The following is a 25,376-nucleotide window of genomic DNA, read 5'->3' as shown; positions in this document are numbered from 1 at the left end:
TTTAAAACAACACTGATTTATTTGACATATATCCAGAATATTAAACTCCAGTCCCGTTATAGGGTTATTAACATCAGCAGGAACAAACCACAACTGTCAGAATGAACATGGTTCAGACCTGGACGTGTTAACAGCAGAATCCAAACATTGCAGTCATGTGTGAATTTGCTGGTGCCTCAGCAGGTTGAATGACTGACAGAAACCTTCCCCACACTCAGAGCAGGTGTACGGCCTCTCCCCAGTGTGCACTCGCTGGTGTGTCAGCAGGTGGGATGAACGAGTGAAACCCTTCCCACATACGGAGCAGCTGAACGGCCTCTCCCCAGTGTGAATTCGTTGGTGTATCAGAAGGTCAGTTGACTGAGTGAATCCTTTGCCACACTCCGAGCAAGTGAACGGTCTCTCTCCAATGTGAGTGCGCTGGTGTCTGAGCAGCGTAGATGAGCGAGTGAATCCCTTCCCACATTCAGAGCAGATGAACGGCCTCTCCCCAGTGTGAACTCGCTGGTGTATCAGAAGGTCGAATGATTTAGTGAATCCCTTCCCACACTCAGAGCAGGTGAACGGCCTCTCCCCAGTGTGAATGTGCTGGTGTACAGTGAGTTCAGATGATCGCCTGAATCCAGTCCCGCAGTGAGAGCACCTGAACGGTCTCTCCCCAGTGTGAATACGTTGATGGCAACTCAGTTCCCTAGAACTTTTATAGCACTTCCCACAGCCCGGACATTTAAATGGTCTCTTGTCAGTGTGAACTTGATGATGATTTAGCAGGGTGGATGAGTGAGTGAATCCCTTCCCACACTCGGAGCAGGTAAACGGTCTCTCCCCGGTGTGAACTCGCTGGTGTGTCAGCAGGTGGGATGACTGAGAGAATCCCTTCCCACACTCGGAGCAGGTGAATGGCCTCTCCCCAGTGTGAACTCGCTGGTGATTCAACAGATCCTTTTTTCTTTTAAATCTCTTCTCACAGTCAGAACATTTAAACGGTCGCACATCAGTGTGAACATGCTGGTGTGCCAGCAGGTGGGATGAACGAGTGAATCCCTTCCCACACTCAGAGCAGATGAACTGCCTCTCCCGGGTGTGACTGCGCTTGTGTCTCTCCAGATTGGATGACTGGCTGAAGCCTCGTCCACACACAGAACACGCGTACGGTTTCTCACCGCTGTGAATGGTGCTTTTTGCTTCCATGTTCAGAGGGTGATGATATTCAGGTCCGATGAATCGAGTGACTCTGCCAGATCTTGATTTGATGTTTGGTTTGAGCTTCCCATCTGCAAATCCTCCCCTTCTAATACCCTACAAAATGAATTTAAAACAAGAAAAAGGGAGCGTGAGAGAGAGCCGACAAAAACACAAAGGCAGGTTGTGAAATTAAACTTAATGAATCTGGTAATTTGTGCAGCCGGCAGTATAAAAAAGTAACCATGAGAGTTGTCGGATTGTCATAAAAACCCAACTAGTTCACTAATGACCTTCAGGGTAGGAAACCTGCCACCCTGTCTGGGCCTACACAAGATTCTGGCCTCTATGGGAGGAGAGAGAGAGGGACTTTATACACCTGCAACTGAACAGGACTTCTTTGACAGAACCTTCCAATCATTGAATATATTTAAAGTGGAGATAAGACAGATTTTTGAATGATAAGGGAGTAAAGGGTAATGGCAAGCAGGTAGGGAAGTGGAGCTGAGTCCAAGATCAGATCAGCCATGATCTTTTTAAATGGCGGAGCAAGCTCGAGGGGCCAAATGGCCCACTCCTGTTCCTATTTCTTATGTTCTTATGTAAACCTGTGACATCCATCACCTAGAAAGACATGGGTAGCAGGTATGTGGGAACACAATCACCTCCAAGTTGCACGCCATCTCGACTTAGACATATATCACCAGTCCTTCATTGTCGCTGGGTGAAAATCCTGGAACTCCCTCCCTAACAGCACTGTGGGAGTACCTTCACCACACGGACTGCAGTAGTTCAAGAAGGCAGCTCACCACCACCTTCTCAAGGGCAATTAGAAATGTGCAATAAATGCTGGCCTTGCCAGCGAGGTCCACATCCCAAAAATTAATTTTAAAAATCTATATATGCAAAATGGATGAAAAGCCTCTGCAGAAATACTTGTTCCTAAAACAATACTTTTACATTGTGCAGACAGGGTCTGTTTAACAATCTAATCTCCCCCAGAATCCACCTCCCTTGACAATCCCACCTGGGAAATTTTTGGTCCTACTGGGCTCAGAAGTACTGGAGGTGAAACCCAGCAGCTTCGCCTCCATCTCCACTCAGCTCAAACTGATGCAACAAACAGACCTACACAGGAGGTCAGGGACCGACTGCCACATCCAGAGGCCACCCCGATACAGAGCGGCCCGGAATTGCTGGGCCTGCTGTATAAATGCAAGTTGTTGTTTTCCTTGTGTGGGGGAGGCGCTGCCCCCTGGGTTTCTTGGTGCCGGGGCCCTGGTCGCACACCCACCCGCCAGCTCTGACTCGGGGCCTGAGACCTGCACTCGGAGTTGCTGAGGCTGCGCTTGCCTCGCTCAGTCTCCCGGAGCCGCACCACACATGCTCCGCGCAGGAAGGCATTCTCCGGGGACCAGCCCTTCACGCGCCTGTGCGTTATGCCCTTGCTGATGGAGATAGGGCGTATTTCACCGCGCGGAGCACTCTGGGCAAGATCATCCGCCATGTTCCGTATTGTGTTTCCCTGAAGTTCCGATTGAGAGTTTCAGAAACTTCAGTGCCAAGTGGACCAGGTGTTTAACATAAGAAATAGGAGAAGGAGTAGGCCATTTGACCCCTCAAGCCTGCTCCGCCATTCAATAAGATCATGGCTGATCTGATCCGGGCCTCAATTCCACTTCCCTGCCCGCTTCCCATAACCCTTCACTCCCTTATCATTCAAAAATCTGTCTATCGATGCCTTAAAAACATTCAATGACCCAGCCTCCACCGCTCTCTGGGGTAGAGAATTCCAAAGATTCACGACCCTCAGAGAAGAAATTCCTACTCATTTCCGTTTTAAATGGGCGACTTCTTATTTTGAAACGATGCCCCCTAGTTCTAGATTTCCCCACTAGGGGGAAACATCCTCTCTGCATCTATCCTGTCAAGCCCCCTAAGAATCTTATATATTTCAATAAGATCACCTCTCATTCTTCTCAACTCCAATGAGAATAGGCACAACCTGCTCAACCTTTCTTCATAAGACAACCCTTTCATCTCAGGAATCAACCTCGTGAACATTCTCTGAACTGCCTCCAATGCAAGTATATCGCTCCTTCAATAAGGAGACCAAAACTGTACACAGTAGTACAGGTGTGGTCTCACCAATGCCCTTTTTGTGTTTCATGTACAAGGACCCCCAGATCCCTCTGTACTGCAGCATTTTGTAATCTCTCCCCATATAAATAATAATATGCTTCTTTATTTTTCCTACCAAAGTGGATAACCTCACATTATACTCCATCTGGCAAATTTTTGCCCACTCACTGAGCCTGTCTATATACCTTTGCAGATTCTTTGCGTCCCCCTCACAACTTGCTTTCCCACCTATCTTTGTATCATCAGCAAATTTGGCTACTTTACACGTGGTCCCTTCATCTAAGTCATTAATATCGATTGTAAATAGTTGAGGCCCCAGCACTGATCCCTGTGGCACCCTGCTAGTTAGTTTGCCAACCTGAAAAAGACCCATTTATCCCGACTCTCTGTTTTCTGTTAGTTAGCCAATCCTCTATCTATGCTAATATATTACTCCCAACCCCGTGAGCTTTTATCTTGTGCAGTAACCTTTTATGTGGCACCTTATCGAATGCCTTCTGGAAATAGAAATACAAAACATCTACTGGTTCCCCTTGATACATCCTTCTCGTTACATCCTCAAAGAACTCCAGCTAATTTGTCAAACATGATTTCCCTTTCATAAAACCATGCTGACTCTACTTGACTATATTACAATTTTCCAAATGTCCCGCTACTACTTCCTTAATAATGGACTCCAGCATTTTTCCAATGACAGATGTTGGGCTAACTGGTCTATCGTTTCCTGCTTTCTGCTTCCCTCCTTTCTTACATAGGGGCATTACATTTGCGGTTTTCCAATCTGCTGGGACCTCTCAGAATGCAGGGAATTTTGGTAGATTACAAGCAATGCATCCACTATCTCTGCAGCCAATTCCTTTAAGACCCTAGGATGCAGGCCATCAGGTCCCATTAGTTTGCCTAGTATGTTTTCTCTCGCGATACTGATTGTTTTAAATTCCCCCCTCCCAATAGCCCCTTGATTATCAATTATTGGGATGCTTTTAGTGTCTTCTACCGTAAAGGCTGATACAAAATATTTGTTCAATGTCTCTGCCATTTCCCTGTTTCCCATTATTAATTCCCCAGTCGCATCCTCTAAGGGACCAACGTTTACTTCAGCTACTCTCTTTTTATATACCTGTAGAAGCTCTTACTGTCTGTTTTTATATTTCCTGCGCGTTTACTCCCATAAACTATCTTCTCTCTATTATTTTTTTAGTTGTCCTTTGCTGGTTTCTGAAAATTACCCAATCCTCTGGCCTTGCACTATTCTTCACAACATTGTATGCCTTTGTTTTCAATTTGATACCATCCTTTACTTCCTTCGTTAGCCACTGATGGTTCATCCTTCTCTTAGAATCTTTGTTTCTCACTGGAATATATATTTGCTGAGACTTATGAAATATCTTCTTAAATGTTTGCCACTGCTCATCTACCGTCTTATCCTTTAATCTATTTTCCCAGTCCATTTTAGCCAACTCTGCCTTCATACCTTTGTAATTGCCTTTATTTAAGGTCAGGACACTAGTTTGAGACCTAGCTTTCTCACCCTGAATTAGAAATTCTACTATGCTATGATCACTCTTCCCAAGAGGATCCTTTGCGATCTTTAATTAATCCAGTCTTGTTACACATTACCAGATCTAAAATAGTCTGCCCCCTGCGAAATAGTGCCATGGGATCTTTTACGTCCACCCTAAGGAGCAGACAGGACCTCTGTTTAACATCTAATCCGGAAGACAGTACCTCTGGACAGTGCAGCCGTTCCTCAGCACTGCACTGTGTCAGCCTGGATTTATGTGCTCAAGTGTCTAGAGTAGAACTTGAACCCACAATCTTCTGACTCAGGGGCGAGGATGCTACCAACTGAGCCACAGCTGACAGAGGGACAATGTCTCTCCTCTTTGCACCTTTAATAATTAAAGTGACATCATTTCTGTTCGTACTGAGTCACATTCTGTACTGGGGAGACTATTTTGGTGGCTTCAGCATTTAAAATGCTCATCCTCCAACCATACAATCCTTCGGGACCCCTGGTGGTGAATCTTTGGAATTCTCCTTGTAATGTGAAGTTGAGGTAGATGATCAGCCATGATCTTATTGAATGGCGCAGCAGGCTCTATGGGCCGAATGGCAAACTCCTGCTACTATTTCTTTTGTTCTACCCCATGCTGTACTTCCCCTGGGAGTGTTAATGGGACAGTGTAGAGGGAGCTTTAACGTAAGAACAAAAGAATACCTAGGGATATATGTGCACAAATCGTTGACGGTGGCAGGGCAGGTTGAGAAAGCAGTTAAAAAAGCTTACGGGATCCAGGACTTCATGAATACAGGTCTAGAATACAAAAGCATGTAAATTATGACGAACTTGCATAAAATACTGGTTTAGCCTCAACTGGAGTATTGTGTCCAATTCTGGGCACTGCACTTTAGGAAGGATGTGAAGGCCTTAGAGAGGGTGCAGAAAAGATTTACAAGAATGGTTCCAGGGATGACAGATTTTAGTTACGTGGATAGACTGGAGAAGCTGGGGTTGTTCCCCTTAAAGCAGAGAAGTTTGAGAGGAGATTTGATGAGTTGTTCAAAATTATGAGCGGTCTAGATAGAGTAGATAGAGAGAAACTGTTCCCATTGGTGGATGGGTCAAGAAACAGAGGACACAGATGTAAGGTGATTGGCAGAAGAACCAAAGGCAACATAAGGAAAAACCTTTTTATGCAGCGAGTGGTTAGGATCTGGAATGCAATGCCTGAAAGGGTGATGGAGGCAGATTCAATCGTGGCTTTCAAAAGAGAATTGTATAAGTACCTGAAGAAAAAAAAATTGCGGGGTTATGGCAGAGGAGTGGGACTAGCCTAAATGCTCTTGCAGGGAGCTGGCACGGGCCCGATGGGCAAAATGGCCTCCTTCTGTACTGTAACCATTCTATGATTTTAGGCCCAAAAAGACTTGGGCATCCAGGTACATAGAAAATGTCATGAACAGGTACAGATAATAATCAAAAAGGCTAATGGAATGCTTGCCTTTATATTCAGAGGATGAGAATACAAGGGGGTAGAAGTTATACAGTCCCTCAAAATCGAGGAAGACTTGCTTCCACTAATAGTGAGTTCTCAGCTGGCTGTACAGTCCAATACAGGAATTACAGTCTTTGTCACAGGTGGGGCAGACAGTGGTTGAAGGAAAGGGTGGGTGGGGAGCCTGGTTTGCTGCACACTCCTTCCGCTGCCTGCGCTTGGTTTCTGCATGCTCTCGGCGACGAGACTCGAGGTGCTCAGCACCCTCCTGGATGCTCTACCTCCACTTTGGCCGGTCTTGGGCCAGGGATTCCCAGGTGCCGGTGGGGGTGTTACACTTTATCAAGGAGGCTTTGAGGGTGTCCTTGAAATGTTTCCTCTGCCCACCTGGGGCTCACTTGCCATGTAGGAATTCAGAGTAGGAGCGCTTGCTTAGGGAATCACGTGTCGGGCATGCGGCCCGCCCAACGGAGTTGGTCGAGTGTGGTCAGTGCTTTGATTCTGGGGATGGTAGCCTGGGCGGGGACACCGCGTTGGTGCATCTATCCTCCTAGTGGATTTGCAGGATCTTGCAGAGGCAGCGCTGGTGGTACTTCTCCAGCGCTTTGAGGTGTCTGCTGTATATAATCCACATCTCTGAGCCATATAGGAGGGTGGGTATTACTACTGCCCTGTAGACCATAAGTTTGGTGCCAGATTTGAGGCCCTGGTCTTCAAACACTCTCTTCCTCAGGTGACCGAAGGCTGTGCTGGCACATTGGTGGTGGTGTTGGACCTCATCGTCGATGTCTGCCGTTGCTGATAATAGGCTTCCGAGGTATGGAAAATGGTCAACGTTGTCCAGGGCCGCGCTGTGGATTTTGATGACCGGGGGTCAGTGCTGTGTGGCGAGGTCAGGTTGATGGAGGACCTTTGTCTTACGGATGTTTAGCGTAAGGCCCATGCTTTTGTACGCCTCGATGAAGGTGTTGACGATGGCTTGGAGTTCAGCCTCTGAGTGTGCGCAGACGCAAGCGTTGTCCGCGTACTGTAGTTCGATGACAGAGGTTGGGATGACCTTGGATCTAGCCTGGAGGCGATGTAGGTTGAACAGGTTCACTGGTTAGACCACACCTGGAGCACTGTGAACAGTTCTGGGCACCACAACTTAGGAAGGATATATTGACCTTGAAGGGAGTGCAGTGTAGGTTTACCAGAATGATACCCGGACTCCAGAGGTTAAATTACAAGGAAAGCTTACAAAATTTAGGGTTGCAGTCCCTGGAATTTAGATTAAGGGTTGATTTGATCAAAGTTGTCAAGATATTAAGGGGAACAGATAGGCTAGATAGAGAGAAACTATTTCCGCTGATTGGAGATTCTAGGACTAGGGGGCATAGAGCCAGATCTTTCAGGAGTGACATTAGGAAACACTTCTACACACAAAGGGTGGTAGGTACACCTGCTGCTGCTCCTGGCATCCTCTTCTACACTCCCCATTGAACCTGGGTTGGTCCCCTGGCTTGACGGTAGTGTTAGAGTGAGGGATGCGCCAGGCCATGAGGTTACAAGGACATTTACCTGCTCTGTGTGCGGGAAGGAATTCACTGTGTCATCCCAGCTTATAACTCACCAGCGCGCTCACTCTGGGGAGACGAGAGGTGGGCGCCGGAGGGACTGGAGTGCATTATCACCTCCGGCAACCAAATTTTAATTTGATCATTTAAATTTAAAGTTTAATTTGTTTAATTTGCCGGTTTTAGTGCCCCCTCCCCCCCTTTTAGCCAGGGGGCACTTGTATAATTTCTGTCTTTGGTGCCCTAGGAAAACCTCCCCCCCAGGGGGGGCACTGGAGAAGAGTTTGTTTTGGAGTGTGACCCCCCCTTGCAGGGGATATTTGTTTAAAGTGCACACCGGGGAGAGGTCGTTCACCTGCTCCGTGTGCAGGAAGAGATTTGTGCATTCAGCCAACCTGTGGGCGCATCAGCTTGTTCACACTGGCAAATGGCTGTCGCAATGTTCCAACTGTGGGAAGGGCTTTAAAAGCTTCTGACAGCTGAAGCGACACCAACGACTTCACACCGGAGAGAAGCCGTTCACCTGCTCCGGGTGTGGGGTTTCAGTGATTCGTCCAAACTGCGAACACACCAGCGGGTTCACACCGATGAGAGATCCTGCAAGTGTTCTGACTGTGGGAAGAGCGTCAGAAGACCCAGGAACCTGAAGTTACACCAGCGTTATCATGCTGCGGTTAGGCCCTTTGTCTGCTCCGTGTGTGGGAAGGGATTTGCTCGGTCATCTACCCTGCTGAGACACCAGTGAGCTCACACTGACGATAGACCTTTTAAATGTTCTGCATGTGGGAAGAGTTTCAAAAGCTCGAATGACCTACTGAGACCAGTGAGTTCACACTGTTCTGTAGTTCAGGGTCCTGCAGATGGCTGGGGCACCAAGATTGTGGAACAGATGAAGGTTTTACAAATATTGCACTGCTGTTTAATCTTTCAAACTGTTGACCTACATTCCTCCCGCCCTCCGGCAGCAGCATGCGCTGCTCCCTGCAGTGGCACCACCGCACGCTGCTCCATCTAATGGCCCCGGCCTGCTGATGGTCTTGCAGGCCGAGACCGCGCCGATTGCAATGTGGGCAGGTGCAGCAGGAGTGGCGAGGTCGGGATGAAGGAGCGGCAAGAGTTCATAGAGGGATGTGATCGGGGCCCAGGAGAGGCAAAGGTTCGGGGCCCAGCAGAGGTTCGGGCCCAGGGGCAACACGGGCCAGCCCACACTGCGATATGTGTGCGCACTAGGTCCGTACAGCAGAGCTGGTCTCCAGTCTTCTTTGTTAATCCTTGCCACTGGACCAAGACCTAGCTCTGTCAAGCCCATGTGGTGGCTGGGGTGCAACGGCCACCACAAATTAAAAAAATTCATGCACAGGCATCTTCCACACTTCGGGATGTAGTTCGGGATCCGGAATATGATTGAAACACCAGTGAACTCATCCATTTTTAGTGCGGAAGCAAGTCAGGGTTACTGAGGGAATGATCAGCCATGATCTTATTGAATGGTGGTGCAGACTCAAAGGGCCGAATGGCCTACTCCTGCATCTATTTTCTATGTTTCTATGTCATCCTCGTTTCGAGGGACTGTCTATGATGATGATGACATTCCTCCCAGGTAAGCAACATCTCGATTTCAAAATTCTCATGCTTGTTTTCAGATCGTTCTATGGCCTCGCCCCTCCCGATCTCTGTAATCGCCTCCAGCCCCACAACCGCCGATATATATGCACTCCTCTAAATCTGACTTCTTGAGCATCCGTGATGATAATCGCTCAACCTTTTGTTGCCTAGGCCTAAACCTCTCATTCCTCCTTAAAACCTATTTCTTTGACCAAGCTTTTGGTCACCTGTGCTTATGTGGCTTGGTGTCAAGTTTTTGTCTTATAATACTCCTGTTTTACACGTTAAAGGTGCAAGACAAATACAAGTTTTTGTTGATGCTGATTCCCTTATTTGACCTTTCATGGTATTACACAGAATGTGCAGCATAGAAACAGGCCATTCAGCCCAACTGGTCCATCTCAGGGTTTATACTCCACACGACCCTCCTCCCACCCTAGCAACATATCCTCCTATTCCTCTATAGTGGGGGGTTCCAGTCACTGGTTTCCTTCTCGTGCCCCTCCGAAGGGCCAATGGTTGAGGGTTTGCAGTGATTGTTGGCACCCTATTCAACCTTGGGGGCCACAGCCAAAAACACACCCTTTTGCAGATGGGTTTGTGGTCAGTGATCAGCAGCCCAGGGCACTGAGGTTAACTGCAGTCTAGGCTGGGATCAGCTGACAGCCCCCACAGTGAGCAGCTGGAATCTCCGGGTCAGCACAGAATGTCAGTCAACCTTCCCCAGCCTCCCCCACTCAGGAGGGACAAGTTGCACTAACGTCATGACGTCCGCACCTTTCGTGACGTCAACGCGTTCCAGAGCGCCTCAATAACCGCCGCCCGCCCACTGTTCCTGCGATGTCACTCCCCATTGATCGGAAATTCCTCCCGCCCCGCCCGCTCCCCATTGGTCGGTAGCTCCCGTCAATCAGGCCGCGGGACCTACTCACCTGTCCCTCGAACGCGCTCCGCCAAACTGAGGAAGTTCCTCTCCGGGCCCGGATGGGCGGAATCTCAGGTTAGGATTTCCCTTTATTCTCTCCCTATGTCGTCCCCCCCATCGGGGCGAAGAAAACTCACCTTGCGTCACCAATCGCGACTCTTTAATGGACACAAACGCCTTTCCCCGGAAGGCTTCGTGCCGACTCCGGACTACAGGATCCAAGCGCGCAGGCGCAACTCCGAGTGTGGGGGAGAGGCGGTTGGTGACCCTCCGGGTCAGCCAATCAGCCGGAGCAAGTTCCGCCCCTCGGGCTCCCCGATTGGTTGGAGGACCCGCCGCCGGCTCGCTCCTCCAGTCCCGCCCCACCCGCTCGCCATTGGTCAGAAGCTCCCGTCAATCAGGCCGTGGGACGGGTCACGTGTCCTTCGAGCGCGCTTCAAACTGAAGAATCTCTGTTCGGGATATCCCATCAATCTCCCTCGAATCTCGGGGAAATCTCACTTCCCCTCACTGACTGCGGCTCTTCACCAACACCCACTTTGCACAGAAAGCCCCGCGCGGCAGCTTACTGCGCAGGGTGTAGGGGAGGATAATTGACAGGGCTCAGTGCGCAGGCGCAAGGGAGGATAATGGATTGGGTCCAATGCGCATACGCAAGGGAGGATGATTGCCAGAGCCCTGTGCGCAGGCGCAAGGGAGGATGCTTGACGGGACCCAGTTCGTGATTCTGCCATTCTAGTTTACAACATTCCCATTTGCAATATTTAATCTCTCCCTATCGTCCACCCTGTCACAGTAATTCCAACATTAAAAACAGAAAATGCTCAGCAGGTCAGGCAGCCTCTCTGGAGAGAGAAACAGAGTTAACGGTTCAGGTCAGGGACCCTTCGTCAGAACTGGAGATTAACAGGTGCAGAGGCAAGAAAAGGGGGAGGAATGAACAAAAGGGACGGTCTGTGATAGTGGAAGGCAGCGGTGGTTAAATGCTGCAAATAGGAATGGCAGAATCACCTACAGCTGCTGCCTGAAAAAATAGGGGCAAAGGTTATGGTCTGAAATTGTTGAACTCGATGTTCAGGCCTGAAGGCTGTAAAGTGCCTAATCGAAAGATGAAGTGCTGTTCCTCGAGCTTATGTTGAGCTTCATTTAATCAGTGTAAGACATCGAGGACCGAGAGATCAGAGTGGGAGTGTGGTGGAGAACTAAAATAACAGGCGACCGAAAACTTGGGGGTCACCCTTGCGCATTGAATGGAGGTGTTCTGTAAAGTGGTCCCCCAATCTACGTTTGGTCTCCCCAATGTAGAGGAGACCACATGCTGAGTAGCAAATACAGCATACTAAATTGCAGGAAGTACAAGTAAATCGCTGTTTCACCTGGAAGGAGTGTTTACGGCCCTGGAACATTCTTTGTTCCAGTCCTGTTCAGGTCCCCTCCCGCGCCTCTTTTTCAGTACATTGATAATTATTGGTGCCATTTCTTGCTCTCGCTCTAGAATCATAGAATGGTTATACACGGAACAAAGCCATTCAGCCCGTCCCACTCCCCTGCAATTTCTTTTCCTTCAGATACTTATCCAACTCCCTTTTGAAAGATAAAATTGAGTCTGCTGCCACCATCCTCTGGCAGTGCATTCTAGATCTGGCGTATTCCAGAAGCCAACCACTCGCATATACATTTTTTTTTCTTGCATCGCCTTTGATTCTTTTGCCAGCCAATCAACTTAAATCTGCGTCTTCTGGTTCTCAACCCTTCTGCCAATGGGAACAGTTTCTATCTACTTTGTCCAGACTCCTCATGATTTTGAACACCTTGACCAAATCTCCTCTCAACCTCTGCTCCAAGGAAAACAAACTCAGCTTCTCCAGTCTATCCACGTAACTGAAATCCCTCATTCCTGGAATTATTCTCGTAAATCTTTTCTGCACCTTCTCTAAGGCCTTCACATCCTTCCTAAAGTGCGGTGCCCAGAATTGGACAAAGTACACCAGTTGGGGCCGAACCAGTTTTTTATAAACGTTCACACACTTTTGTACTCTATACCTCTATATATGAAACTCAAGATCCCGTGAGCCTTTTTAAACTGCTTTCTCAACCTGCCCTGTCACCTTCAACGATTTACCCCAGTTCTCTCTGTTGGAGTACCTCCTTTAGGATTGTACCATTTAGTTTATATGTCCTCTCATTCTTTCTATCAAAATGCATCACTTCACATCTTTCGGTGTTAAATTTTATCTGCCATGAATCCGTCCATTTCACCAGCCTGTCTATGTCTTCCTGAAGTCTATCACTCTCCTCACTGTTCACTTCCAAGCTTTGTCATCTGCAGATTTTGAAATTGTGCCCAGTACACCCAAGTCTAAGTCATTCATGTATCAAGAAAAGCAGTGGTCCTAGTACTGACCCCTGGGGAACACCACTGTATACCTTCCTCCAGTCCGAAAAAAAAATGTTCACCACTACGCTGTTTGCTGTCACTTAGCCAATTTAATATCCATGCTGCCACTGTCCCATTTATTCCATGTGCTTTAACTTTTCCACCATGGCTATTACGTGGCACTTTGTCAAATGCCTTTTGGAAGTCCAGATACCCCACATCAACTGCATTGCATGCATCAACCTTTTCTGCTACCTCATCAAAAATCTCAATCAAGTTAATTAAACACGATTTGCCTATAACAAATCTGTGCCGGCGTTCCTTAAATAATCCACATTTTCCAAGTAACTTAATTTTGGCCCAGAATATCATTTCAAAAACCTTCCCCACTACCGAGGCTAAACTGACCAGCCTGTAGTTGCTAGGTATATTCTTACACCCTTTTTTGAACAAGGGTTTAACATTTGCAACTCTCCAGTCCTCTGGCACAACCCGGTATCCAAGAAGAATTGGAAGATTATGGCCACTACCTCCGCGATTTCCACCTTTACTTCCCTCAGCATCCTAGGATGCATCCCATCCAGTCCTGATGACTTGTCTAATTTAAGTACAACCGGCTTGTCTAGTACCTCCATTTATCAATTGTTATCTCATCCAGTATCTCAACCACTTGCTCTTTCACTATGACTTTGGCAGCATCTTCTTCCCTGGTAAAGATAGATGCAAACTACTCACTTAGTACCTCAGCCGTGCCCTCTGCCTCCATGCATAGGTCTTCATTTTGGTCCCTAATCGGCCCCACCCTTCCTCTTACTACCTGTTTACTAATTATATGCCTGCAGAAGACTTTTGGATTCCCTTTTATGTTAGCTCCCAATCTATTCTCATACTTTCTTTTTGCCCCTCTTATTTCCTTTTTCACCTCCCCTCTGAACTTTCTATATTCAACCTGGTTCTCACTTGTATTCTCAACCTGACATCTGCTTCATCTTACTCTCTACTTCTTTTGTCACCCAGGGAGCTCCTGCTTTGGTTGCCCTACCTTTCCCCCTCGTGGGATGTACCTCAACTGTACCCAAACCATCTCCTTGTTAAAGGCAGCCAATTGTTCGATTACAGTTTTGCCTGCCAATCTTTGATTCCATTTTACCTGGGCCAGATCCATTCTCTACCCATTGAAATTGACCTACCTCCAACTAAGTATTTTCACTATAGATTGCTCCCTAGACTCATCCATGCCTTTGTTACCTCTAGACTTGACTATTTCAACGCACTCCTGGCTGGGCTCCCACATTCTACCTTATATAAACTAGTGGTAATCCAAAATTCGGCAGCCTGTGTCCTAACTCGCACCAAGTTCCGCTCACCTATCGCCCTGTGCTCGCTGACCTACATTGGCTCCTGGTTAAGCTACGCCTCAATTTCAAAATTCTCATCCTTGTTTTCAAGTTTCTCCATGGCCTCGCCCCTCCCTATCTCTGTAATCTGCTCCAACCCTCCGAAATATCAACGCTCCTCTAATTCTGCCCTCGTGACCATCCCTGATTATAATTGCTCAACCATTGGTGGCCGTACTTTCTGTTGTTTCGGCCCTAAGCTCTGAAATTCCCTCCCTAAACCTCTTCACCTCTCTTTCTCTTTCCTCTTTCAAGACGCTCCTTAAGACCTAATTGTTTGACCAAGTTTTTGGTCACCTGCCCTAATTTCTCTTTATGAGGCTCGGTGTCAATTTTTAAAATCTCATAATACACCGGTGAAGCATTTTGGGATGTTTCACTATGTTAAAGGTTTATCTTTACACCCTATTTTGAACAAGGGGATAACATTTGCAATTCTCCAGTCCCCTGGAACCACCCCTGTTTCTAAGGAGGTTTGGAAGATTATGGCCAGTACCTCTGCGATTTCCTCCTTAACTTTCCTCAGCATCCTAGTTTGCATCCCATCCGGTCCTGGCGACTTATCAACTTTAAGTACAGCTAGTCTTTCTAATGGCTCGTCTTTATCAATTCTTATCCCATCCAGCATCTCTTTTACCTCCTCCTTTACTATGTTTATAAAAAAGAAAGACTTGGATTTATATAGCATCTTTCATGACCACCGGCCCTCTCAAACCAATTAAGTACTTTTTTGAAGTGTAGTCACTGTTGTAATGCAGGAAATGCGGCAGCCAATTTGCACACAAGCACGCTCCCAGAAACAGCAATGTGATAATGACCAGATAATCTTTTTTTGTTGTGTTGATTGAGGAATAAATATTGGCCAGGACACCGGGGATAACTCCTCTGCTCTTCTTCGAAATAGTGCCATGTTATCTTTTCCATCCACTTGAGAGAGCAGACGGGACCTCGGTTTAACGTCTCATCCGAATGATGGCATCTCTGACAATGCAGAGCTGAGGGAGTGTCAGCCTAGATTTTTTGTGTTCAGTCTCTGAAGTGGGATTTGAACCCACAACCTTCTGACTCAGAGGCAAGTGTGCTACCCACTGAGCCACAGCTGACACTAGATGGTAGCATCTTCGTCCTTGGTGAAGGCAGATGCAAAGTACTCATTTAGTAGCTCAGCCATACATTCTGCCTCCATGTGCAGGCTTCCTTTTTGGTCCTTAATCGGCTCCAACTCCTCCTCTTACTACCCGTTTACTATTTATATGCCTATAGAAGACTTTTAGATTACCTTTTATGTTGGCTGCCATTCTAATCTCATCCCCTCTCTTTTCCCCTCTTATTTTCTTTTTCACTTCTTCTCTGAACTTTCTATATTTAGCCTGATTCTCAGATGTATTCTCGGCCTGACATCTGTCATACGTCCTCTTTTTCTGCTTCATCTTACTCTCTATCCCTTTCGTCATCCAGGGAGCTCCAACTTTCGTTGCACTACCTTTCCCCCTAGTGGGAATGTACCTCGACTGTACCTGATCGATTTCCTCTTTAAAGGCAGCTCATTGTTCTCCTACAGATTTACTTGCCAATCTTTGATTCCAATTTACCCGGGCCAGATTCGTTCTCATCCCACTGAAATTGGCCTTCCTCCAATTTAGTATTTTTACTCTAGATTGCTCCCTGTCCTTTTCCATAGCTAATCTAAACCTTATGATACTGTGATCACTGTTCCCTAAATGTTCACATAGTCACTTGCTCCACTTGACCCACTTCATTCCCCAGAACCAAATCCAGCAATGCCTCCTTCCTCGTTGGGCTGGAAACATACTGATCAAGAAAGTTCTGAACACACTTCAGAAATTCTTCCCCCTCTCTGCCCTTTACACTATTACTATCCCAGTCTATAGGCTCAAAATTGGCCCCTGCCGATTTTTGGCGCACTCACCCGAGGTGCGGCGACTTCCTAGGATAAAAACAACGTCAAAAAGTTGTCCCCACATTCTGGCTGCTCTGTGGCCTCTCCCATGGCTTGGTGTGGTGTGGCAATTCAATTAAGGGGCGGAGCTAGGGCCCTGCGCTCAAGAGTGCTGGCAGCTCAACGCATGCGCATTGGAGGTTTTGCGCATGCGCAGTAGCTCCACTGCAATGTGGGACCCGATGTCCTGCCCCATCCCAGGCCGAATGACATCATGACGCGTGCCAGGCTGCTGAATGCCATAGAGAGAGTCCCGCACCTATCCCCGGCCAAGTGGCCTCCCGCACCAGTTGGCTGGCCCGCTGACTTCCTGGGCCGAGGTAGGATTTGAGTTTTATTTTTTATTTATTGATGGTTGTGTTTTGTTTAGTGAGGAGAGTTTTGATGTGGAGGGGGGGGGGGTTATGTAAATATGTTTTGTCTCTACTTTTATTTTTGTAGTTTAAGCTTCCATGAATGCTTCTGTTGTACAGTAAATTAACTTTGCGAAGTTTGTCATATTATGTCCTGTATGATCCTATTCACATTCTTTAGTCAAGTCATTAAGTACCTACCTGTGCTGAATTCTTAACTCTCCGCAAGTAGCTTAGGTGGCTGGTAACACCCCCTTTTGGAAAAAAAAATCCTAACTAATTCGCTTACACTGGAGCAAATTAAATGTGCAGAATGGGGATTTTTAAGATACTCCAGAAAAATCAAGTTGCTCCAAAACAAACGGAGCAGCTCCTGGGCAAATTTGGGCCCATAATTAGGATAGTTGAAGTCCCCCATTATCACTACTATGTAGTTCTTGCATCTCTCTGTAAATTCTCTGCAAATTTGCTCCTCCATATTTTTACCACTAGTTGGTGGTCTACAGAATATATCTGGTAGTGTAATGACACCTCTATTATTTCTTAACTCTAGCCATATAGATTCTGTCCTTGACCCCTTCCAGGACATCCTCTCTCTCAAGCACTGTAATATTCTCCTTAACCAATACTGCCACACGACCTCCTATCTTTCCTTCCCTATCTTTCCTGAACACCCTATATCCAGGAATATTTAATACCTAATTCTGCCCTTTGAGCCAGGTCACCGTTATTGCTAACAACATCATATTCTCTTGTGGCTATTTGCACCTGCAGCTCCCCAACCTTGTTTTCTATGTTTTGTGCGTTCACATACATACACTGTAAACCTATCTTAGACCATCCTGTGTTCTCTCTTAGTCTGACCCCACCTAATACCTTACTATTTCTTGCTTTGGTGCTATCTGTCTCTCCCAATCCTTTGTGCCTTTTGTTTTTCCATTCTAATGTTACATCCTGGTGCCCATCCTCCTGCCAACTTAGTTTAAATCCTCCCCAATAGCACTAGCAAACCTCCCCACGATGATATTGGTACTGGCTTTGTTGAGGTCTGTACAGGTCCAACCTCCCCCAGAACTGGCCCCAATGACCCAGGTATCTCAAGCTCTCCCTCCTGCACCATCTCTCCAGCCATGCAGTCATCTGCTCTATCCTCCTATTTCAATACTCACGAGCTCATGGCACCGGGAGTAATCCAGAGATTAATATCTTTTGAGGTCCTGCTTTTTAATTTCTTTCCTAGCTCCCTAAAATCTGCCTGCAGGACCTCATCCCTCTTTCTACCTATGTCATTGGTACCAATATGGACCACGACCTCTGGCTGTTCACCCTTCTCCCGCAGAATGCCCTGCAATCGCTCAGTGACATCCTTGACCCTGGCACCAGGGAGGCAACGTACCATCCTGGAATCGTGTCTATGGCCACAGCGATGCCTGCATGTTCCCCTAACTATCGAATCCCCTACCACTATTGCTTTCCTGATCTTCCTCCTCCCACCTTATACAGCTGAGCCACCCATGGCTCCAAAACCTGGAGCTTGAGCTCCTCCAGCTGACGACACTTCCTACACACATGTTGTCCAGGACACGGGAAGCATCCTGGGATTCCCAAATGGCACAAGTCATGGAACTGAGATGCCCTGCCATGCCTCTAAATACATTATTAACTAACATCAAAAATAAACTCAGGACTTAAAAAAGAACAAACACCATCTACTCATCAATTTGATATTTTCAATTCAGCTTCCCCCCTTTGTGCTGACGTCACTTACCTCGCTCCCAGAAGTCACGCTCCCAGACGTCACACTCCCTCAAGGCTCTCGGGCCTACCTTTATCTCCAGCCACTCCTCACCCTATCTCCTCCTTCCCCCTCTGCTTCAAATTCCCAATTTAGCACTCTGTCGAGAAGCACTCGATTTAAGATCACTCTGTGCAGCCCACTGCTACACTGGAAAGCTCCCTCGACACTGTCCCATCAAACGTTGCCAGCCCATAATGAGCAGGGCTCAAGGAGGTTGGTTGCTAGGCACTGCAGTGATGTCATAAAGCAGTGTCATTCAGTTCATCGGGTCATCTCCCCTTGTCTCTTTTAAAGGTGGAGAGCTGGGACATCCTGTCTCAACACACATCCCGCCTGTTCATACTGAGAATTGCTGGAGAAGGGCCAAGGCCCAGAGTATGGAACACAGCCACTGGGGAAAGGGAGGTAAATCAAGGAGACGGGACTGGGGGACACCAAGCTTCAGTTTTAGAGCCTGTAGACTTCAGGTGGGGCAGACTGAGTTCAGTAGTTTCAGGATCCAGGGAGAGAACAAGTAGCAGGTGGGGAGACGGATGTGGATTTCAGCACAGAGGATGTAGGGAAAGTGAGATTGTGTAGGGCAGTGTATTAGTGGTGTAGGAGGGACAAAAGAGGAAAGGTCAGAGGAGCAATTACTGCAGCAGTGTCCATAAATAGTGAGAGAGAAGGTGGGGGTTAGAGTGGGCCATGGGCAGACTGTTAAACTGTCTGTTTGCTGTGACCAGCTTTCCTTCTGTTAAAAATAGCCTTCTGTAGCCCAGTGACACAAACAGCCCATTAAACTCCACCAATGTGTCCTTTCGTCTGGTGAGGTCTCCCTTTGTGAAACATCGGCTGTTGTTAAAGCTTCTCATTCTGACACGCTCTCAGTCAGCTTTCAGGAGATGTTTCGTTTTTGAAATCGGATTGCCCATTGAGTTGACTAAATTGATGTTAAAGTAACAATGCCACTTTGCCCCGTGACAATAACAGATTATCAGACTTGAACATCTTGTAGATCTATATTTTAAAAAGGTGTGGGAATTCAGACCTCGGATGGATTCCACTCATCTTATTGTCCAGATGTCAAGGACTCGACACACCGCGTGTGCGGGAAACAAAGCTCATTTATTTATCATTGATACAGATTAAACTCCAGCCCAGTTATTGGGGTTACTAAAATCAGTTGTAACAAACCCTAACTGCCAGAATGAACATGGTTCGGATCTGGATGTGATTAACAGCAGAATCTAAGCCCTGCAGTCATTTGTGAACTTACTGCTGTGCCAGTAGCTTGGATAAATTAGTAAATCTCTTTGCAAACATGGAGCAGGTGAACGGCCCCTCCCCAGTGTGAACTTGCCGGTGTGTCAAAAGATCCTTTTTCCTTTTAAAGCTCTTCTCACAGTCAGAACATTTAAAAGGTCGCTTATCAGTGTGACCAAGATGGTGTGTCCGGCGATTAGATGAATTTGTGAATCCCTTCCCACATGCAGGGGGGGACAGAGTTCCAGATTTCCACCACACTATAAGAAGATAAGAATTAGGAGCAGGAGTAGGCCATATTGCCCCTCGAGCCTGCTCTGCCATTCAATAAGATCATGGCTGATCTGATCCTGGCCTCAACACTTTCCTGCCCTATCCCAATATTCTGTGATTCCCTTAGTGCCCAAAAATCAATCGACCTCTGTCTTGAATATATTTAATGACTGAGCATCCACAGGCTTATGGGGTATAGAATTACAAAGATTCAGAACCCTCTAAGTGAAGAAATTTCTCCTCCTCCCAATCTTAAATGGCCGACCCTTACCTTGAGATTATGAGCCCTCGTTCTAGACTCTCCAACCAGGGGGAGAAGCCTCTTAGCACTTGTGTGAGGAAGTGCTTCCTGACATCACCCCTGAACGACCTAGCTTTAATTGTAAGGTTATGTTTCTTTGTTGTGGACTCCTTCACCAGGGGACATCATTTCTCTCTCTTTATTCTGTCAACTCCATTAATAATCATCAACTCAATTAGATCTGTGCTTAATCTTCTATATTTAAGGGAATAGGAATACCATCCCAGTCTGTGCAATCTGTCTTCATAATTTACAAAAGTACCCTCTGTAAGTACAGGATCGAAATTCTGAACAGACAAGTTCTAATTTTTCTGGAACATTCTTTCTTCTCCTGCCCGAAGCTGTAAATCCCTCGTCCCACACTCGTTCTCCTCATCATATCCTTGCTGTTTGAAATCCAGATTCATCGCAAGATCGGATTTTTCTTCCCTTTCTGTCCTGAAGGTGCTGCGTGATGGTGGGGTTTGCCCTCCAGTAACTTGCCAAGGGGTAATTCTGAGCTTGTGAGCCTAGACAGCGATCTGCCGGCATTTCAACTACGGGAGCAACACAGGCGTCGTCTCTGACTGATTCTGTCTGACAAAGTCAAGGCCAAGGGTAGCACACCAGCAACAACTTGCATTTACATAGTGCCTTTAACGTAGAAAAACGTTCCGATGGGCTTCACGAGCATAATCAGTCAACAATTGACACCAAGCCAAAGATGGAGACATTGGCGTGGAAATTCCAACGTCCCAGGCCCGTACGAAGTTTCTACGGATCCAGGAAGGCATCGGAAAAGCCGGTTTTCAACGCGCAATGTGCATGCGCTGAAAACCTGCTTTCCCAATCTGTCAAGCTGGAGTTTGACAGATTGTAGCCAGATCGGGGGCGAGGCCATTTGTACGGGTAAGATGGGCTATTTACCTATATCTTGCCCAGCAAATGTCCTCAAAAATCTTATGCTGAAAAAGCAGGTGCATAGCCTACTTTTACAGGTGCAAGTGTTTTAAAACACACAAAAACATATAAAAATAAAATTAGAAACACATCGTTTATTGTTTAAAAACCCTTCTTACTACAGTAAGTTTACTTTTAACCATAATTAAAAAAACTTTTTTAAAAAGTCGGGAAAATATTTTATTTTTATGACATAACTTTCATTTCAATTAATTTTAAATATGTGTGGTCTGTTTTTTATTATTATTTTGTGTGTTTGGTTTTGTTCCCATTAATAGCACTGAGAACTTGTAGATACGCGAGTCTCAGTGGTATTAATGGGAACCTGTGATATACTTACCTGATTGGCTGAGCATTCACACATGACTGCATCTTCTGCATCAGAACCCTCTGGACGGCAGCGCGCTTCACAGTGCGGGAGGAGAAGGCCTTCCCATTGGAAATCAGGGCGACTCCTAGACCACCAGGTAAATTCGTAAAAAATCTCCAGCGAGGAGCAATTGCCCGCGGGAAGACCCCCAGAGGAATTTCTGGGCCAATAGAACTGATGACTAAAAGCTTGGTCAAAGATCTTAGGGCTTCGGCAACACAAGGCACGGCCGCCAATGGCGAAGCGAAAGAAGTAAGGGTTGCATAAGAGGTCAGAGTTGGGAGAATGCAGGGGTCTCGGAGAGATTTTAAAGGCTGAAACCACAAAAATAGACAGGAGCCTCCCCCAGTACAGAGTGTGTCTCACTACTAACGGGGTGGATATTACTTTAACTACTAAAGGTGCAGAAATTGTTCCTCTAAATATCACAAATATATCATAGAATAGTAACAGCGCAGAAGGAGGCCATTCGGCCCGCACTTCAGCTAGTCCCACTCCCCCGCCCTTTCCCCGTAGCCCTGCAAAACTTCTACCTTCAGATACTTATCCAGCTCCCTTTTGAAAACCATGATTGAGTCTGTCTCCACCACCAGTGCATTCCAGATTTTAACCACTCGCTGCGTTAAAAAAAGGTTTTCTTCATTTCGTCTTTGGTTCTTCTGTTAAATCCGTGTCCTCTGGTTCTCGACCCTTCCACCAATGGGAAGTGTTTCTCTGTATTCACTCTGTCCAGACCCCTCATGATTTTGAAAACCTCTATCAAATCTCCTCTCAACCTTCTCTGCTCTAAGGAGAACCCCAGCTTCTCCAGTCTATTCACGTAACTGAAGTCCCTCATCCCTAGAACCATCTTTGTAAATCTTTTCTGCACCCTTCCTAAAGTACGGTGCCCAGAATTGGACACAACACTCCAATTGAGGCTGAACCAGTGTTCTATTAAAGTTCATTGTAGCTTCCTTGCTTTTATACTCTGTGCCTCTATTTATGAAACCTAGTATCCCATATGCTTTTTAACCGCTTTCTCAACCTAACCTACCACCTTCAACGATTTGTGCAGGTCTCTCTGTTCATGCACCCTTTTAGAATTACACCCTTTACTTTATATTGCCTCTCCTTCCTACCAAAATGTATCATTTTGCACTTTTCTGCATTAAATTTCATCTGCCACGTGTCTGCCCATTCCACCAGCCTGTCTATGTCTTCTTGAAGTCTATGCACATTGAGGGGAAATCAATCTCTGTACCTTTAACTAACAGCGACATGGAGCAAGGGAAATGAATGACCTTTAAACGCCTGGTCCACTTGGCACTGGAGTGTCTGAAATTCAGAATCGGAACTCCAGGAAAACACAATACGGAACCTGGAGGATGCTCTTATCCAGAGTGCTCTGCGCGGTGGAATACGCCCTATCTCTATCAGCAGTGGTGCAATGCACAGGCGCGGGAAGGGCTGGTTCCCGGAGACCGCCTTCCTACGCAGAGCACGTGTGGCTCCCGGAAACTGAGCGGGGCGAGCGCGGCCTCAGCAACACTGAGTGCCGGTCTCGGGTCCCAAGTAACACCAGGAAACCCAGGGGGCAGCACCTCCCCGCACAAGGAAAACAACAACTTGCATTTATACAGCAGGCCCAGAAATTCCGGGCCGCTATGTATCGGGGTGGGCGCTGGATGTGGAAGTCGGTTCCTGGCCTCCTGTGTAGATCTGTTTGTTGCATCAGTTTGAGCTGAGTGGAGATGAAGGAGAAGCTGCTGGGTTTAAACCCCAGTACTTCTGAGCCCAGTAGGACCAACAATTTCCCATATAGGATTGTCAAAGAAGGTGGATTCTGGGGGAGATTAGATTGTGCGGACAGGGTCTGTTTAACAATGTAAAAGTATTGTTTTAGGAACAAGTATTTCTGCAGAGGCTTTCCATCCATTTTACATATACAGATTTTTTATTCGTTCCAGGATGTGGGTGTCGCTGGCAAGGCCAGTATTTATTGTCCATCCCTAATTGCCCTTGAGAAGGTGGTGGTGAGTCGGCGTCTTGAACTGCTGCAGTCCGTGTGGTGAAGGTACTCCCATAGTGCTGTTAGCTAAGGAGTTCCAGGATTTTCATCCAGTGATGATGAAGGAACGGCGATATATTTCCAAGTCAGGATGTTATGTGATTTGGAGGGGAACTTGGTTTTCCCATGCACCTGCTGCTCTGGTCCATCTAGGTAGTGTAAGTCGCTGGTTTGGGAGATTCTGTCAACTTCTTATCAAATTGTATATGTATAAAATCCCCTCCTTCGCCCTCACCCCCTCCCTCCTCTCTTTCTCTACTCCCATAGAGGCCAAAATCTTGTGAAGGCCCAGACCGGGTGGCAGGATGCCTTCCCTGAAGCATATTAGTGAACCAGTTGAGTTTTTACGACAATCCGGCTTTCAGAGTCACTTTTTTCTAGTGCCGGCCCCACAAATGACCAGATTAATTAAAGCCAATTTCACAACCTGTCTCTTTTTGTGTGTTCCCGCTCACACTCCCTGTTTATTCTCTTTGTAATTATTTTAGAGTGCAGGGAAGGGAAGGATTTGTAGACAGGGTAACCAAACTAAACATCACATCAAGATCTGATAGAGTCGCTCAATTCATTGGGACCTGTATATCATCAACCTTTGAACGTGGAAGCAAAAAGTGAGGAGAACCGGTACGTTTGTTCTATGTGTGGACGAGGCCCCAACCGATCCCCTGGCCTGTCGAGACACAAGCGCAGTCACACCAAGTCGAGCCTGTTCAGCTGCTCTGAGTGTGGGAAGGGTTTCACTAACATCCTACCTACTGAGACACCAGTATGTTCACATTGGGGAGAGGCCGTACACCTGCTCCGAGTGTGGGAAGGGATTCACAGTCATCCAACTTGCTGAATCACCAGCGAGTTCACACTGATGGGAGACTATTTAAATGCTCGGACTGCGGGAAGTGCTCTAAAAATTCCGAGGAACTGACATGGCATCAACATGTTCACACTGGGGAGAGATCATTCAACTGCTCCATGTGTGGGAAGGGATTCATTCAGTCATCCCACAGCACTGAACACCAACTTGTTCACACTGATGAGAGACCTTTTAAATGTTCTGACTGTGTGAAGAGCTTTAAAAGCACTCAAGATCTGATGAAGCACCAACGTATTCATATTGGGGAGAGGCCATTTACCTGTTCTGAATGTGGGAAGGGATTCACTCGTTCATCCCACCTGCTGACACACCAGCAAGTTCACATTGATAAGTGATCTTTTAAATGTTCTGACAGAAGAGATTTAAAAGCAAAAAGGATCTACTGAGACACCAGTGAGTTCACACTGGGGAGAGGCCATTTAAATGCTCGGACTGTGGGAAGTGCTATGGGGAGAAACCATTCAGATGCTTTCACTGCAGGACTGGTTTCAGGCAGTCATCCAACCTCACTGTGCACTAGCGCACTCACACTGGGGCGAGGCTGTTCACCTGTTCTGAGTGTGGGAAGGGATTCACTCAGTTATCCAACCTGTTGACATACCAGCGAGTTCGCAAGTGACTGCAGGCGTTAGATTCTGCTATTATTGCTGCTGTTAATCACATTCAGGACTGAACCATGGTCATTCTGACAGTATGGGTTTGTTTCTGCTGATAATGATCCCTATAACTGGGTTGGAGTTTAATATTCTGAATTCTCGAAGCTGCAGTTCCCTTTAAGAACCACTGTCTGTGAGCTTTCCCCTTAATTCAGGGACTCTCATCAGAAATTAATTCACAATAAAATACATTTTCCTTAAATTCTATATTAATCTTTGGGACAATTCAGTGTCTTAAATGTTCCGCTGATGCACATCTCCAATTAGAAAGTGCTGATTAATCCTCACTGACAATTCTTACTGACTTGCACATTACACTCAGTGGCACCTCCATCAGCCACCAGATAGAAGGGGAATGGGAATTGGTGGAAAATTGA

At 46.7% G+C, this 25,376-nt stretch overlaps 1 protein-coding gene and 1 long non-coding RNA gene across 3 annotated transcripts; one reads left to right on the top strand and one right to left on the bottom strand.

The window, feature by feature from the left end:
* On the bottom strand, nucleotides 1–10,702 carry LOC139269708 (zinc finger protein 623-like). Of its 2 annotated transcripts, none has more exons than XM_070888390.1 (2): nucleotides 10,547–10,702; nucleotides 1–1,299 (listed from the first exon to the last, which is right to left on the bottom strand). In XM_070888390.1, exon 2 carries the CDS (start codon nucleotides 1,189–1,191, stop codon nucleotides 154–156), a length of 1,038 nt encoding a protein of 345 aa, XP_070744491.1. In that variant the 5' UTR covers nucleotides 1,192–1,299; nucleotides 10,547–10,702; the 3' UTR covers nucleotides 1–153. The 2 variants fall into 2 exon arrangements, with proteins under 2 accessions (XP_070744491.1, XP_070744492.1); XM_070888391.1 differs by lacking the exon at nucleotides 10,547–10,702 and adding an exon at nucleotides 10,417–10,483.
* Nucleotides 10,376–25,149, top strand: LOC139269968 (uncharacterized). The gene is made up of 3 exons (XR_011594379.1): nucleotides 10,376–10,484; nucleotides 21,437–21,519; nucleotides 23,372–25,149. It is a non-coding gene; the product is annotated as an uncharacterized lncRNA (long non-coding RNA).
* Nucleotides 25,150–25,376: the final 227 nt, after the last annotated feature.

Source organism: Pristiophorus japonicus, chromosome 1 (assembly GCF_044704955.1).
Source record: "Pristiophorus japonicus isolate sPriJap1 chromosome 1, sPriJap1.hap1, whole genome shotgun sequence".
NCBI classification, from domain to species: Eukaryota; Metazoa; Chordata; class Chondrichthyes; family Pristiophoridae; genus Pristiophorus; species Pristiophorus japonicus.
This window is presented reverse-complemented; position numbering and strand designations above follow the sequence as displayed.